The sequence below is a fragment of the Dipteris shenzhenensis genome, chromosome 17, assembly GCF_047967505.1.
Source record: "Dipteris shenzhenensis isolate YYH24624 ecotype China chromosome 17, Dip_SZ_1.0, whole genome shotgun sequence".
Taxonomy (NCBI): Eukaryota; Viridiplantae; Streptophyta; class Polypodiopsida; order Gleicheniales; family Dipteridaceae; genus Dipteris; species Dipteris shenzhenensis.
This window is the reverse complement of record NC_141612.1, coordinates 31,326,607-31,343,703: the sequence shown is the minus strand read 5'-3', so window position 1 is coordinate 31,343,703 and position 17,097 is coordinate 31,326,607. Positions and strand designations below refer to the sequence as shown.

At 44.2% G+C, this 17,097-nt stretch overlaps 1 protein-coding gene across 2 annotated transcripts in view; it reads left to right on the top strand.

Annotated features, from left to right (window-relative positions):
• LOC147891986 (uncharacterized) overlaps nucleotides 1-1,588 on the top strand; it is a 49,650-nt gene extending 48,062 nt beyond the window's left edge. The window contains exons 4-5 of one of the 2 annotated variants that reach the window (XR_015542412.1): nucleotides 448-663; nucleotides 747-1,588. Coding sequence is in view for 1 of the 2 variants with exons in the window: in XM_087387926.1 (XP_087244052.1) it covers nucleotides 448-477 (30 nt within the window). In the remaining variant the exon portion in view is untranslated. Of the gene's footprint in view, nucleotides 1-447 lie in introns of both variants that reach the window. The other variant, XM_087387926.1, reaches the window with a different exon arrangement.
• The last annotated feature ends 15,509 nt before the right edge of the window (nucleotides 1,589-17,097 follow it).

The following is a 17,097-nucleotide window of genomic DNA, read 5'->3' as shown; positions in this document are numbered from 1 at the left end:
TCAGAATATATGTTTGAAGGAGAAGGCATCCATGGAAACAGGCTGCATTAGACACCGTGGATGTTAAAGAATGTTAGGAATCATGCTCAATTGAGGCCAGAACAGGTCGTCTATGCAATTGATTCACTTGAAGTAATAACATTTTGATTTGAGGGAATGGGAGGACCTTGCATAGACATGCTTTGTATTTGACGCTACATGACGTCACAACCAAGCTGTGAAAATTAAAATGTTGAAATATATATGTGGCCAAGCACATAGAAGAGCATTGGCTTAAATTTTAGCCTTTAAAAAAGGTTCCAGCTGCTTGATGCTTTATATTTCTGTGATGACTTGATAATTCAACTTCTTTGTAACATCAAGAGTGCATTTAGCCTTATCTTAGATGAAAGGTGCCATTGTGTTTGAATTCCTCAATCATTTTGATGTTTTCGTACTTGCTTACAGGGCTATGTTGATAAGTATCTGAAGGCATAATTGGAAGGACAATGTGTGCTTTCATATCATGTCCTTTGTAGTTTATATCTGCAATTGCATGAACGATTGGGATACTGGAATGGCGTATCATCTTAGGACTTGGAAAATTAGCCTCTGTTTTGCAGTAAGGCAAGCGTATGCGTTCTATGGAGCCATAGAACTGCATATGAGGTAAGAAAAACTGGGGTTGTCTCTGTATAGTTTGTGCTGCCTTTCTTCATATTAATAGTGAATATAAATATCTATTTTTACGGTTCTGACATTCCAAGCTAGGTGGTCTTGTGCTTCGTCCAAAGAGGAGTAGTGAGCTGCAGGAATTTTGTTGCTTCTACCATCAACCTGTGTCTATTTTAGAAGAATGTGTGGTATGTATTGAGGAAAAAGTGCTGCGATAAAATTTTGTGCCAGTATTTGCATAAGTTTTGGCCTGAAACCACATTGGACATTTCTACTTATACCTCTTCTGACAAATGGCTGGTGGTGTTAATAATTTTGCTTGATTAAGGTCTGTGCTCAGGTTTAATTGTATGTGGTCTTTCAATTTATGAGATCCATTGGCTGACTTGCTGGGACTTCTGGTGGGGGAAGGGGGAAGCTCAACACTCGGCATATTTGCTTGCATTTCATTGGTGTGTGGTTTTGACAGTAGAGGTTTACTTCTTGAAGATATGGTCAAACCTGTATCATAAAAATTGGTTGTGCTCTTTTGCAGCTCTAAGAACTTGTCTATAATGTGGGTTGTAGCATATAATTTTGTGTGAGAGATGCAGATGCTGGACGGAGCAAAAACGTGGAGCTCTGTTGAAGAGAAGTCACAAAAAATAGACTGCAAGGGCTGTCAACATGAGAAAACCCTAAAGCCCTAGTTTTTTTTCCAGGAAATAAAGCCCTAGGTTGACCCACACTAGGGTTAAAATTCAGACAAACCGAAACTGAACCACTAACTGTGGTTAGGGAGAAAAACCTTAGAAGGAAAAGGTGCTCTAACCCTCCTAACTAATTGATACATTGGCCACTGCCATAAACACCCCCTGCAATGACAATGTCCTGGTGTACAAGAATTGATCACAATCACCAAATGAAAGTAAGCCCAGAGCTTTGTGGAAAGCTTCAAACTTTTCTCAATTGTTGAAATTATGTGCAACATTTTGATGTGCAGGACAGTAGGATAAAGTTCAAACTGGCATAACATTTTGTGTGTGCATGAAACACAAGATTCCGTGCCACTGTAATGGCACTCTGAAGGTCATTGAGTATGGGAGTAGATTGATTGCAAACCATTAGGAATATCTGCCATCAACCACACACATCCAAGTATAGTTGTGAAGGTTGCCGTGTACTTAGCTTCATAAGATGATGTTGCCACAGTGGATTTTTTCTTGCTCAACCAAGAAATGCATAAATTGCCAATAAACAAACAATTTACACTTGTGGAAAGTCTGAGATCATAATCCCCATCCCAATCTGAATCATTGAAAGCATGCAAGGCAGAGTCAGCCTCCCTCGCATAGGACATACCAAACGACAGAGTACCCTGCAAGTATCTGAAAACACATTTACCAACACACCAATGCTGTCTGTTTGGGCTATGCATATACCGGCTCTGTATGTGTGAGAGCATATTTTTATACTATGTTCTACACCCATTGTTGGGCGTTGATGACGTCAGTGAGTATGTCATAGTAGCTAGTCCCTGCTGTGCGTGATGGAGTTTATGGTTTTCAATTTATGAGTGACTATTGTGAGATTTGAAACTGCACTATGTTGTGTTTTTAGAGGATGAGCTTGGGAATGTTCCTGGATATATATATATATATATATATATATTGCTTATGTGGATCTTTTATGATCTTGGCTGTCTTTAAAAATGCCATACGCCCCAAATCAAGATATCTTGAATCTGCATCTCCTGTAGCTTCCTGATCATGCGGGTGCTTGGAGCACTACCACCATTGTACCGATACACAAAGTAGGTGATCCCATGGACATTTGGAACTACCGTACTCTTATGATTGGCCACACTTTGGCCAAGATTTATGGTTCGGTACTAGAGAGAGAGATCAACGGTCACACAGAGAGAGGCCCATGGACAGAGGGCTTTAGGACAGACATGTATTCGGAGACAGCACTCCACCCTAGACCACATCTTCACCCTAAGGGCTATCATTGAGGAGACACCAGAAAGTCTATGCTTGCTTTGTAGACTCCCGGAAGGCCTTCAATTGTTTATTTTTTTTGCATCTCCCCTTGCCATTTCTTCATATCGTCTTGCACTTGGGCACGTAGGTTTGAGAGCTCATCTTTTCTAGTTTCTTCATAGCTTCTTTTGTACGCATTCAATCTCAACATCTTGCATTTTACATACCTTCTTGACTGTTGATATGCATGCTTTGGCATTTGTGTCCAAATGACACTATATTTCCGATCCTTTTCCCCTCTTGTTTTCTGGTCTGGTGAGCTGTCCATTGTATAGAGATTGTGGTGCTTTCTTGTTGCAGGTCCAAGAAGACAGGAATAGCGTAGCAACAGTGTGCATTAGCAGCAGTAATTGGCGCAGACTCCAGTAGCAATAAGTGGCACAAAAACTAGTATCAACTGGTGCTTTATCCAGGGCTCCATGTAGCAGCAAAAACCCTCAGGTTTGGAGCAGGAACATGAGCAGGAAACTTTTGCAATTTTTCCTTTGATCGTGGAGAATCCGCGGGAGGCCTTGTGGGCCTATGGGACAAATAACAAAGTACACCAAAAGGGAAAAACTCATACAAGCCTCAATGGGCTTTGGTAAAAGGCACGCCAGGGCCCTTGTTGAGCCTCGGTAGTCTCCATCGAGATAAGTCCCAGACCCTATGGATAAATGTCATTGTTTGAAAGATGGCAACAACTTGTAGAGGTGTCATGGCGAACTCTGCCTGTACTATCTCATGTGGAATTCACGGCTTCCTTAGAATCATCTAGGACCCCATAGTGCCTTGTAGCCACTCAAATTGCCCCCACTCTGTCATCGGAAGATCACTCCCCTAGAAGAGCGCTGCATACATGGCTGTTGGTCGCACTAGTGTATTGAAAAGCCAGCCCTTCGTTGGTGGGTCTTGGAAGTGTGCTGGGAATCACTGTCTCTCTAGCCGAGTCAATGCATTGCGCCCCCATGAGTCGTGCTTGGGCTGCATGGGTCATTGTGAAAAGGGGTCTTGCAAAGGTTGCTCCGCATGGGTCATTGAAAAGGGGTCCTGCGAAGGTTGCTTCCAAATAGGTGTAGGACTGCACTATCTCCACTGGCTCATCACGGTAATGAAGCTGAGTCAGTGGAGCACTGTGCGTGAGGTGAAAAGGGGGTCCTGCGAAGGTTGCTCCCAAATATGTGTAGGACTGCACTATCTCCACTAGCTCACCACAGTAAGTGAAGCTGAGTCGGCGGAGCATTGCGCGACGTGTTGAAGACCATAACCTTGTTCTTTCCAAGGTTGACTGTTAAGTCTCTGTCTCTGCAGAACACATCTGGGGCCTCCAGATGTCTCTGCAGCCTCTTAGCTGAAGATGATATGAGGAGTATGTCATTAGTGTAGAGCAGTATTTGTATCATGAGGTCGGCCAGTAGTGATCCCTTCCCCCATAGGCGGTCTATGAAGGATGTGATCTCATTGATGTAGAGTCCGAAGAGGGTCGGTGAAAGTGGGCAGCCCTGCTTCACCCCGATCGTGCTCTCGACCCAGTTTGATAAACCACTTGGGGCATGAATTCTACCTCTGACTGACTCATATAAGCTCATCACACCCCATATCAATGTCTTTGGAATCTGTAGCTCCTGTAGTCTCTTGATCATGCGGGATCGTGGGACAGTGTCAAAGGTCTTCTGAAAGTCTACAAAGCATGTGTAGACTTTCTGGTGTCTAGACCTCGCCTCCTCAATGATAGCCCTATCTCCTCCTCCTCCCCACTGTGTCTTGGGGCTGACTCAAAGGCATAGAAATCGGTGACGTGTCGTTGCGCTCGATTTGTCTCGTGTCATTGTCACCTCTTGTTGTCTGATTTGCTACAGTAAGGTCTCTCTATGTCTTTGTAGCACCATCAAATAGAGGCCAACACGGACTTGGTCATGGAAGTGGATCAGTCGAGAACATTGGCCGGACCCGTGTCCTTTCTGAAGGAGACAATGTTATTGTCCTTGTATGTCATAGTAGGCGGGGTAAGTATATAGGAAGTGCTCTGTCTCCAACTCTGTCAATGTGCGTAACCTGCATATCCGCTGCTCTCTAGGTGTGCCTGTGGCTCTTCCTGCCTCGATCCTCAGCTGATGGGGGAGACCTGCATTTGTCTGATGGCAATCCTGAGTGCGTGTGAGAGCTGTCTGTCCTCTAGATACAATGAACTGAAAGGGTGGAGCCTGCAAGCGAGCATCAACACCCAAGATGATACAACACAGCCATAGTCATAGAAACATCAATACGTAAAAAGAAATCTTTGAGCCCATGAAGAGGATGAAGGCTGTGATGTGGCAACACTGTGATCATTTGGAAACTGGTGGACGGGTCAAGCGCAAGAGGGATCCCGGTTGTATATGAGGCTTTGGCGGCATGAAGCTTGTGATAGAGCGTTGGTGACGCTTGGTATGTGTGGTCCATTGTGGTCTCGCAGCTATGGACTTGTGTTGAAAAAGTGTCACTGTCACTCCTGTCAGCCGTGCCTCCGATTTGGTGAGCACGGGGGGAATCCGCCAAGTTTGATCTGTGCTTAACCCGCTAGGGAGTCTGCCGTGCCTCTCGCTCTAGTGCTCGGATCCGCTGTCTCCTTAGGGCTTGTTGGTTTGTGCTGTCTGAGTGGAAAACCTCAGTGACCATGCTTTGAGTGGTGTACGTGTCCTAGGCAAATGCTCCTTGTGTCGGACGGCCTCATGAATGAAAGTCACTAGGCATCTCTGATATGGGTAGGACAAGAAATTAGATAGGAGTCCGAAACCATTCTTGAAGAGACAATGATAGCAACCTTGGATCTCACAGTATACTAGGCATCTAAAAGCGAAGTGCTGCTTTGACTTGATCTTCTGCTGATTACATAAAATACATATGTGACCTTGTCTAGGTATGCTGTTAGCTTGTCCCCTCAAAACGAGATTAGTGTGATGAGACATGGAATTGCCCAATCGATATCCTCAATGTCACCACAATGTAAATATCCTAAGTCAAAGTACAGTTGACCATTTATTTGATCGTAATTAAAGAGTTTTCCATCTGTGTTAATTATGGTCAAAGAGTTCTTTTAATGGTCAAAGAATTGACTACGGTCAAAGATACTTGACTCTGGTCAAGTAAACCTGACTTCGGTCGAGGAGACTTGGTTTATTACCAAGAGGGTTAACTACAGTTAACCAGAGAATCACAGAGCTGACTACGGTCAGAGAGTGTTGACTTCGGTCAACGAGACTTGGCATGCGCCAAGAGGATTAACTACGGTTAACCAAGATGTGCCAACTTCGATTGGAGAGACTTGACTATAATTAAGGCGCCTCGACCCTTGGTCAAAGCCCCTTAATTATGATCAAGAGCGTTGACTTCGGTCAACCAGAGAATAAATATATATATTTATATTTGTTGTGTGTGCATGTGTTCAGTGGGGACGCCCACCGTGACTAGAATTAGTCCACAGTGTGTTATTTGAATGCAAAACGCTAACAATTAATGGGTACCATGGTGGTACGCTTTAATTAATTGTTGCAGGTACTAGGAAGAGTCATTTTCCTAAGCGCTACGGGAGCCTAACAAGACTCTAGGAGGCGGTTCGTGTGACCAAGTGCTTCGAAGACTCCAGAGTTGCCCTTAGTCATGTAATTAGGAAAGTAATGTAGAAATTGACAAGTGGCTTGTTGCCAAGAAGGGGAGTCTGAGAGCTCATGTAATATTTATTCACGTTTGGATTTTTGTAGGAATAGCTCTACACTGAACTGTGTATTCAGTTTTCTCTCAAGTAATAAAATACCTTGGGGGGGGGTCCAGCCCGACGATTGTCTTGGGCCCTAGTGTGTCTGTAGAGAGAGGGAGAGAGAGAGTGCTTATGAGAGTGTTTTTGCAGTAGTTTATAAGCGACAAGTTACATTGGTATCAGAGCTCAGGATCAGACCCTTTTTCAAGAGGCTGACGATCCAAGACAAAGTCTACTAATCGGAAGGCTTGAGTTGTCTTCAATTGTCCGTGAAGCGGGCTGACAGGCAAGACGGAGAGCCAACGGGGGTATGCTCGTATTGTAGCATAGCATAGGACTTGTAAGATTGGGAAGGCTTTCTCGTGCAATGGGCGTGAGTAGGCGTGATGGTGATCTGTTGGCCCGGTGATGTGGACGGAGCGTTGGAGGATAGCTCGACTGAATCGTGCGTCAAACAGGGGGTTCTCAAGCGGCGTAAGAGCAAACGGGGCACCCTTTTTCTGGATTGTGTGGGTGGTCCCGTCATACATCTGCGCAATGATTGGTGAGGCTTTCATGCGGGCATACATGGTGCAAGTCCGTGGCTCGACGGAAGGTTCATCACAGAGATTAGTTGGGCCGACTATGTTGAGCGCTGATGGGAGGTTTCTTTTTTTCTCAAGTAGCATGATGTTGTACTTGGTACACCATGGTTCCATCGAAAGGAAGTAACAATAGAATACCTTGAGAGGGTGCTGAGTTTTATCCATAGGAGAAAAAACCAGCGTTTAGTTGCCAGGAATAAAGGGGAGACTATCCCCATTGTATTTGATGTTACATGTGGTAAAGCAATAAAGTCTGCAATTTCCGCGTACATGGTTTTTGTAAAAGAAAAAGAGAATGATATGTTGGTGAACTGAAAGGAAAGCATGGAGTGAACACAAACTGAGAATTCTTGCTTATAGAATGAAGAAAGGTGAGGTCCTTAAGTAGGCACCCCTTACATGATCACTGACATCACTGATGACCTCTGAGCTCCACAATCATCTCCTCAATCTGCTCCTAGATTCTCTCAATCATCCTATGTGGCTTCTACCACCACCTAACAGTGCTTATGGGCACCTAACTGTGCCTCTAGCACACACACATAGAAATCAAGGTGTGCCTGGGGCATACACCTTGAGATATCCCATCATACCCCCCCTCAAGGGAATGCTTCAAGCTATGTCAAGGATACATCTAGTCTCATAGTTTCTCATCCATCTCATGGTGGTCAAGGATAAATCTATGGCTAGGTTCTCATACTAGCAAGGGGTTCCCAAGGGTGTGAAGTAAACAAAAGGGATACAAAAGACGTTCCAATGGTTAACTCCCCTGCATGTACATGCACACAATGTCTGTAGGAGGTACCATGGAGCAAAACACATACACATGGCCTACATCATATGGTTACCAGAGGTGTTTACAAAACACAATAGTTTATTTCATTCATTTTGGAGGACTATCTAGGCGGAGTACCTTGACTCAACATAAAAAAGAGAGATCTGGTTACCAGAGGTGTTTACAAAACACAATAGTTTATTTCATTCATTTTGGAGGACTATCTAGGCGGAGTACCTTGACTCAACATAAAAAAGAGAGATCTGGAGCATATATGGAGATGATTCAAAAGGCATAATCTTCATAGGATGCCTCATCTTGTGGAGGCACATCAACTGAAAGTAGATTGGCAGTTTCTGACTTTGTAGTTGCTTTCTTTTTGGCTCTACAAAGCTTTTCATGGTGATTGTTTTTGCCACAGTGTCCGCATGGATTGATATTGAAGCAGTCTTTTGAGAGGTGATTAGTCTTCCCACAATGTTTGCAAGGTGAAAACTTGCCCTTCTGGATTTTTATGGCATAGGCTTTGTCATTGCCTCTTCGGAGTTCCATGTGCCTTTCTTCTTCTTGAAGAGCAGAAATAAGACCTTCAAGATTAGGATTAGGAAGATTTTTCAAAGTGGTAACAACATGATCATAATCTTCAGGCATACTCTTGAGCAACACTGCCATTGCATCATCTGTAGTGATTGGAGAGTTGATAGAAGCAAGTTGAGTCATGAGACTCCGCATATGATTGACATGGGCAGCCAAAGGAGTGCCACTAGCCATCTTTAATTCAAAGAAAGCAATCTTAAGTGACAATTTTGAGATGTGAGAGCTAGCACCAAAAATAATATCAAGCTTCTGCCAAGCTTCAGAAGGAGACTCCAAATCAGAGATGTGATGAATATAGTCATCTCTTAAGGCAAGAGCAATGATGCCATATGCTTTCTCCTCTCTAGCAGGATCTCTTGCCGGGCGTGTCGGAGCTGAGGATTCTCCAGCATTGGAGGCTGTTGAAGAAGAAGTTGAAGCCGGTTTGACAAGCCCCCAGAGGTTTTCCCTCATCAATGCAAACTTAACCTTCATCTGCCATGTGTGAAAGCCCTTACCATTGAACTTATCCATATTCAAGATGGTAGCCATGATAGGGTCTAACCCAAGAATTGGGCAGTGTCTTCTCTCTTATAAGGCTAGAAAAACAACTGAAAAGCTTCAAAGTATAAGCATTTAATGTAGCAAAGACTTGTGACCAAATTTCATACTATAAATCAATGATGCTTTCACTAGCATGCTTCACAGAGGTGGCTAAATGAAAGCTTTCCAAGAAAATCCAAGTGTAGCAGCTTAAAGCAAAGCTGTAGCCACAGTTGTACTGATGCTATTTAACACTTTAAAACATTAGAAATGCTAAAGTAGCATCTAATGTAGCATCACACTCACAACCTTGTCAAAACTGTCCAAAACAGAGGCCTGAACTTGGAGGGCTTGTATCTCACTCTCCAAAGCAAAGAAAAAGGGGCTTTCTGAAGCAAAAGAAAGCTCACATATAGGCGAATTTCTGGTGCAGAGGTTAGACAGAATTTTGCGCGATGTTGCTGGCTGGAGCGTCGTCAAAATTGACTGGTTTTTGCTTGTTTTCTCCTTGAATATGCAGCCATTGCTGCTCAGATTTCAACACAAGATAGCCCAAGGTATGGAGAAGCTTCCCCTGAAAGGAATTAGAGAAGGGTGGAGCAGACACAGAGAAAACGCAGAACAGAGATTTGACGATTTTCGTGGAATGGTGACCAGCAACGACGTTGATTCTTCAATTCCTTGCAGGTGAAGGCTCGCCCATTCGAGGGGTATCTCCAGCAGGAAGGGCTTGGAGAATGGCGGAGAAACGAGGGAGAACAAGCTCTAGCAAGATTTGGGAAGAAAGGGAAGAAATGGTGAAGATGAAGAAGAAGAAGATGGAGAAGAAGAAGATGATGTGGCACAAATGGGCTCAAGGAGGATCAAAGGGCTCTGATACCATGTTGGTGAACTGAAAGAAAAGCATGGAGTGAACACAAACTGAGAATTCTTGCTTATAGAATGAAGAAAGGTGAGGTCCTTAAGTAGGCACCTCTTACATGATCACTGACATCACTGATGACCTTTGAGCTCCACAATCATCTCCTCAATGTGCTCCTAGATTGACTCAATCATCCTATGTGGCTTCTACCACCACCTAACAGTGCTTATGGGCACCTAACTGTGCCTCTAGCACACACACATAGAAATCAAGGTGTGCCTGGGGCATACACCTTGAGATATCCCATCATGATATGCATGCTGAAATGAATGATGCAGACAAAGATAAATTTCAGTTTCTTGCAAACTTTAAAGATTGCTTTTCCGATGCTTTGCCAAGGGAGTTACCCCCAGAGAGACCAGAGGATCATCAGACAGAGTTAATGCATGGTAGTGAGCCACTAGATAGACCACCTTGTAGAGTCAGTGCGACTCAGAGAGAGGAGATTATGGCTTAGGTGCAGGACTTACTATCCAAAGGGTTGATTCAGCCCAGCTCGTCTCCTTTTTGCTCACTAGTACTTCTAGTACAGAAGAAAGATGGCTCTTTTCGAATGTGCATTGATTATCGTGCATTGAATAAGATGACCATCAAAAATAGATTTCGAATACCACGCATAGATGATGTGCTTGACCAGCTCAAAGGAGCAACAGTTTTCAGCAGGATAGACTTGAAGAGTGGCTATCATCAAGTCAGGAAACAACCACAAGATGTGCATAAGACAGCTTTTTGCACTACATTCGGGTTGTATGAATATTTAGTGATGCCTTTTGGATTGACAAATGCTCCAGCCACATTCAATAGAATGATGGATCGCATCTTTCGAAAGTACAGGCATTTCATGGGTACCTTCTTTAATGATATCCTAGTCTTTTCAAAGACAGAAGAAGAGCACATGAAACATCTTGCATTGGTATTTCAAGAACTTCGAAATCATCAGCTTTTTGCTAATAGCAAGAAAAGTGAATTCTTTTTGGAAGAGATCCATTAACTGGGGCATATAATATCCAAGAATGGGATACATATGGATCCTGCCGAGCCATCCAAGAATGGCCTGAGTTGAAAACTGTGCATGAAGTCCGTAGTTTTTTGGGACTTTGCTCCTACTATAGGAGATTCATCAGGCATTTTGCTGATATTGCAGCTCCATTACATGACCTTACTAAGAAAAATGTATTTTTCACATGGGGAATATCACAGAAGAAAGCATTCAATACACTCAAGGAGAAGTTGACTACAGAGCCTATTCTTGTAGTCCCGATCCATTATCTGGGGCATATAATATCCAAGAATGGGATACAGATGGATCCTGTCAAGATTTGAGCCATCGAAGAATGGCCCGAGTTGAAAACTGTGCATGAAGTCCGTAGTTTTTTGGGACTTTGCTCCTACTATAGGAGATTCATCAGGTATTTTGTTGATATTGCAGCTCCATTACATGACCTTACTAAGAGAAATGCAGCCTTCGCATGGGGAATATCACAGACGAAAGCATTCAATACACTCAAGGAGAAGTTGACTACAGAGCCTATTCTTGTAGTCCCGGATCTTTATCAACCTTTTGATGTTGATTGCGATGCTTGTGGAGAGTGTGTCGGGGCTGCATTACATCAGAATGGACATGTAGTAGCATACGAGAGCTGAAGATTGCGTGATGCTGAAAGATATCTGGGAATCTATGAAAAAGAATTGTTGGCTGTAGTTCATGCTGTGAACACATGGAAGCACTATCTTTTGGGTGCAGATTTTATTGTTAAAACAGATCACCAAAGTCTGAGATATTTTCTAACTCAGACAAAACTTTCCGAAAAGCATATGAAATGGGCAAATATGTTGTCAATGTATCATTTTCAGATTGTCCATACCCCAGGAATTCGGAACAGAGTGGCATATGCCTTGTCCCGAAGACCCCAGGTCAACAATGTGACTATTGCTTATCATCAGGACTTGGAAGGCATGAGGGAGCAATATGCTAATGATGCAGACTTTGGCGAGATTTTACAGCAAATGCAAGAGGGGCAGTCCACCAGTCACTATTCCCTGAAAGATGGGTATCTAATGAAAGATGATTGCCTATGCATCACCCAGGAGATGAGGAAAAAGATTTTGGAGGAATGCCATGCACCTCCCTATGCTGGACATAGAGGAATTACAGCAACAACTCTAGCACTAGAGAGGTATTTCTTTTGGCCAGGAATGCGGAAAGATATACATCAGTTTGTTACTGAATGCCTTACGTGTCAGAAAGTGAAGTATGATAGACGGAAGGCACCTGGCCTACTTATGCCTCTTCCTGTGCCTCAGGCACTGTGGGAAAGTATTACAATGGACTTTATTTTTGATTTGCCAAGATCAAAGTCAAGGAATGATGGGATTTGGACTATCATTGATAGATTCAGCAAGCAAGCTCATTTCATTTCGGTTTGCAAAACCATAAAGGCAGATCATATGGCTAAGCTTTTCATGGCACAGATCTTTAAGCATCATGGTATGCCTAAGTCCATTGTCAGTGATCGAGATCCGAGAATGACCAGTCTATTCTGGAGAGCTTTATTTGATAATAATACAGAGCTAGTATCAGAGGATCTACCAGAAGTGGATGAGCTGGAGGAGGTCCTTCAGCAGAGCAGATTGTGTATCATACTGTACGTAAAGGCCCTCAAGGCAAGGAGTTTTACAGGTATCTTGTAAAATTCAAGAATTATATGGCATTAGATGCCAAGTGGATGGATGCAGACATGTTGTCTGATCATCCACAGCTTTTGGATGTTTACAAGGAAGCTTTTCAGTTGAGGTCAACTGAATAGAAGCCGAGGGGATGTCACCACAATGTAAATATCCTAAGTCAAAGTACAGTTGACCATTTATTAGATCATAATTAAAGAGTTTTCCATCTGTGTTAATTATGGTCAAAGAGTTGACTACGGTCAAAGATACTTGACTCTGGTCAAGTAAACTTGACTTTGGTCGGGGAGACTTGGTTTATTACCAAGAGGGTTAACTACGGTTAATTAGAGAATCACAGAGCTGACTACGGTCAGAGAGTGTTGACTTCGGTTAACGAGACTTGGCATGCGCCAAGAGGGTTAACTACGGTTAACCAAGATGTACCAACTTCGGTTGGAGAGACTTGACTATAATTAAGGTGCCTCGACCCTTGGTCAAAGCCCCTTAATTATAATCAAGAGTGTTGACTTCGGTCAACCAAAGAATAAATATATATATTTATATTTGTTATGTGTGCACATGTGTTCAGTGGGGACGCCCACCGTGACTAGAATTAGTCCACAGTGTGTTATTTGCATGTAAAGCGCTAACAATTAATGGGTACCATGGTGGTGCGCTTTAATTAATTGTTGCATGTACCAGGAAGAGTTATTTTCCTAAGCGCTACGGGAGCCTAACAAGAGTCTAGGAGGCGGTTCGCGTGACCAAGTGCTTCGAAGACTCCAGAGTTGTCCTTAGTGGCATGTAATTAGGAAAGTAATGTAGAAATTGACAAGTGGCTTGTTGCCAAGAAGGGGAGTCTGAGAGCTCATGTAATATTTATTCACATTTGGATTTTTGTAGGAACAGCTCTACGTTGAACTGTGTATTCAGTTTTCTCTCAAGTAATAAAATACCTTCGGGGGGGTCCAGCCCGACGATTGTCTTGGGCCCTAGTGTGTCTGTAGAGAGAGGGAGAGAGAGCGCTTATGAGAGTGTTTTTGCAGTAGTTTATAAGTGACAAGTTACACTCAATGAGAGGGGAAGGTAGATCCGTGTATATATCCTGGTGGATCAATGAAGCCCTCTTGCAAGCAATGGTCCTCGTAAAGATGAGCTTCACATAAGCTCATGGGGTGCCAACGAGGTCCTGAATGTATGTAGTTATAAGAGATCCTCCCGGATAACTGTAAGGGGCCTCAATGCCATATTGAAAAGGGGGTGATTTGTCTATGTGGAGCGCCAAACTCTCAAACCAACACATCTGATTGTCCCTAGTTGCCAAAGCCATGGTAACCTACATTGGCCTATAGTGCAAGAGTTTGACTCAATAAATATAAGTGAGAACTTGGAATGTTGGGTCAAGCTGTAGTGGGGATGCTCCGAACTCAGCCAGGACTATCTGATATAGGATTGAAGGCTTATGGCTGTATATCATCAATTTTTTTCTGATAGGTATGGCCTCCAATAAGAGCTGTCATACATACCTGTTGGGCAGATCGGAGAGTCAAAGAGAAGAGACTTGGCTCGGGGTTTGTGGAAATGAGAATGAAAGCACTGCCGCTGAAGTCTAGCAACTTTTGCTCAGCCGGGCCTGCATCGTCGGTCGCATCATGGAAATCGAGCCAGAGAAATGAATACATAAGTATGTATAGGATGTGACAACCTCCGCCAGTGTGAATTACTTTTTGTGCACGGCTGCCCAGGATGTATTGAAGATCATGACCTTGATTTTACCAAGGTTGACCTTCAAGTCGTGTCTCACAGAAAGTATGAAGTGCATCCAAGTGTCGCTCAAGGCCCTTTTGCTGACGATGAGAGTAAGACTAGATCATTTGCGTATGGGAGGATTTGGATCAAGGATCCGGCGAGAGAGCAATCAGTCCCCCCTAGGGTCCAATGAAAGTCTCGAGCTCATGTACATAGAGGCGAAACAAGGTCAATGATAATGGACAACCTTTTTTGACCCACTAGTGCTCATAATCTCCCTTGTTCACCTTGCATCTATTTGAACCCTTGCATGAGACTCTGCCATGACTGCCCAGATGATCTCCCAATCATAGCCTAGCTCTTGCAAACATCAGATGAGGTGAGCTCTTGACAAACACGTACTCTAAGGGTTCTCACATGATGATTAGCTTCCAAATTAGTGGTGTAGTCACATAAATTTTTCCAATAATTGCAATGCATATTTAATCGATTTTTTCCATGATTGGATGAAAACCTTCTTGTCTTTGAGCCCCCCATGGACACTTTATTTGGAAGATTTCCTACTTTTCCTAAGAGTTGTGTGCGTTTGGATAGCTTTACATTTTCCTCCTTGTAGACCCATGCTCTTAGAGAAGAGCTTTGACCCTTGCTATACATGATGCTGCTTTCTTGTCCGGTTTCATGTTCCATACATATACAATGTGCAAGTAATATAGGATGTGATTGGGGCTCGTTTGTCTGCAGAGACTTGACATCCTAGCCTCATTATCGAGATCAACATCTAGATAGTAGTAATAAGATGGGTCATCATGAAAATCCAAAAGCGATGTTTGACGTGTGCTTGTCCATGTGTTGAAGTCCTCAACGAGGAGAACCTCCCCGCGGATTGAGAAATTCATGGAAGGTTGTGTTTGGTGAAAGTCTCGAGCATAGTGTGAGGTCTCGGGAGGGAAGTAACCTTTATAGATCATTTGGGATGATCTTCGTCGAGAGGCGCGATATACATGCTAGATTTTTGTGGATTCGGATCCGATGCCCTTTCAGAAAACCTCTCCCATTGCATTGCAGTATTGCCACTCCTCTTGATCCATTTGTTGCATGAGTGTCTCCCATGTGTACCCACTGACATTGTCTCCGATGTGTACCCACTGACAACGGGCAAAGGGATTTTTTGGCTCTGATGTGTTTGTATAAAAGGCTATATCTCGTCCTGTGTAAGACTCCGAGAAATTTCTTGGATTTGACCATACCATTACAGTTCCAAACAGTGAAGGTTTGGGTCTCAGGGCTCTAAATCTGATAGACTGTGCTCCACAATATAGGAGAGCCACCAGATGCCTGTTGAGGCCTATCAGGAGCCACCCATCTTGAACCACTGCCCACTTTGCCTCCTTGTGGGCAATGTCCTGCTGCTGTAGTAGGATGCGCCTCCCTTCTACCTGCAGAGGTGTGAGGTTCTCATCCAGGTAGATCTCACTGTGATCCCGTAATACTGATTGTCTGCGTATCCCTAAAGTGGATGATGAGGGATCTTGCTTGGTTCTAATTGTGCACACCAAGCTCCCTCAATCCCGTGCTTGGGACTCCAAGGGCGGAGACCACCAAGCTAGTCGCATCTCAAGGCTGTGCGGGGATCTCCTGGATTTCATGTGGAGAGCCTTATTGGCTCTCTGCTGCTGCTTCAGGATGGTGGCTCCCATTTCAGAACATGCACCCATCTGGAAGTCTTTGCAATAGCCGACTGCATGGTGGCCTTCTGTGCTTCTACCCCTGGCCCACTGCTTGGGGCTGTCGCCAGGCTGCCATCTCCTTATATTATCTCCTGATGGATGAGGTGATCATGGTCCAGCTCTTGTGCACGGAGGCGGTGGACCTCCATGATGAGATGCTCCTAGGCCTCGGGTGGGATTGTGTGTGCCTGGAGTGATGGGCCATGGGTAGGGCATGAACGGGGGCTGAGTGATAAGGAAAAGGGGGTGGGGGGGGATAGTGTCATGAGGCCGAGAGTAGTGAGGAGGCATTTGGAAAGTAGATGGGGCAAGTCTAGAGGTAGAGGGGGAAGGTAGCTGACTGAGGGTAAAGGTGACATGAAAGAGGTGTACTTTGGGGAGGCATTGTGTGTTACGGTCTAGAAGGATATGCCAAAACAATGATGGTGATGCTGCTATTGCTGATGATGGTGCTGTCACATCCAAAGATGGTGTAGTGATGTTGGTGATGATAATCGTGTAGGGTCTTGCTGGGCAGAGGCTGTGATGGCTGCTTTCTGTACAGCAGTGCTATAGTCTTCAGACCAGTGGTTGCTGCATTTATTCATAGAAGTGGCCCGCAGTGCAGGGCTGTGGAGCAGCTGCTGTATTCAAGAAAGAAATAAAGAGAGGGGCAAGTGGCAGGTAGGGCGCTGGCAATGGTGGGCTGTGACCACTAAATGTGGTGGACTTAAGGGGGCTCCTGCCAACAGTAGCGAAGAACTGGTCCAAGGACAACCAAAGAAGCAACCAAACAGTCCAAACGGTCCAAAGATAGCCTGAATGCAATGTTGAATCAGATAATGGTACGAGTACTGGCTTGATTTGGACCTGTCGCCATTGCAAGCTTGGAGCAGATGTTGGTATCTGTGAAGCAGGCAAAATACTGGAGCAGGTCCCTAAGCTGGAAATGGTGCTGTAGCAGGTTCTTGGTCTTGATCTTGATCAAGGTCTGGAGCAGGAATGTGGTGCATACAAGGGACGGGGTTCTAGAGTGAGATTTGAAGCTTTCAATGGCGTGATCGAAGCAGGGGCAGACGCGGGAATGGTGGGTTGAGAGTAGTCGGGGGGTGGGTGAAGGGTCAGTGAGACTGAAAGGAGCACGTACAAGGTACAAAGGTCGATGAGAAACGCTGTCACGTC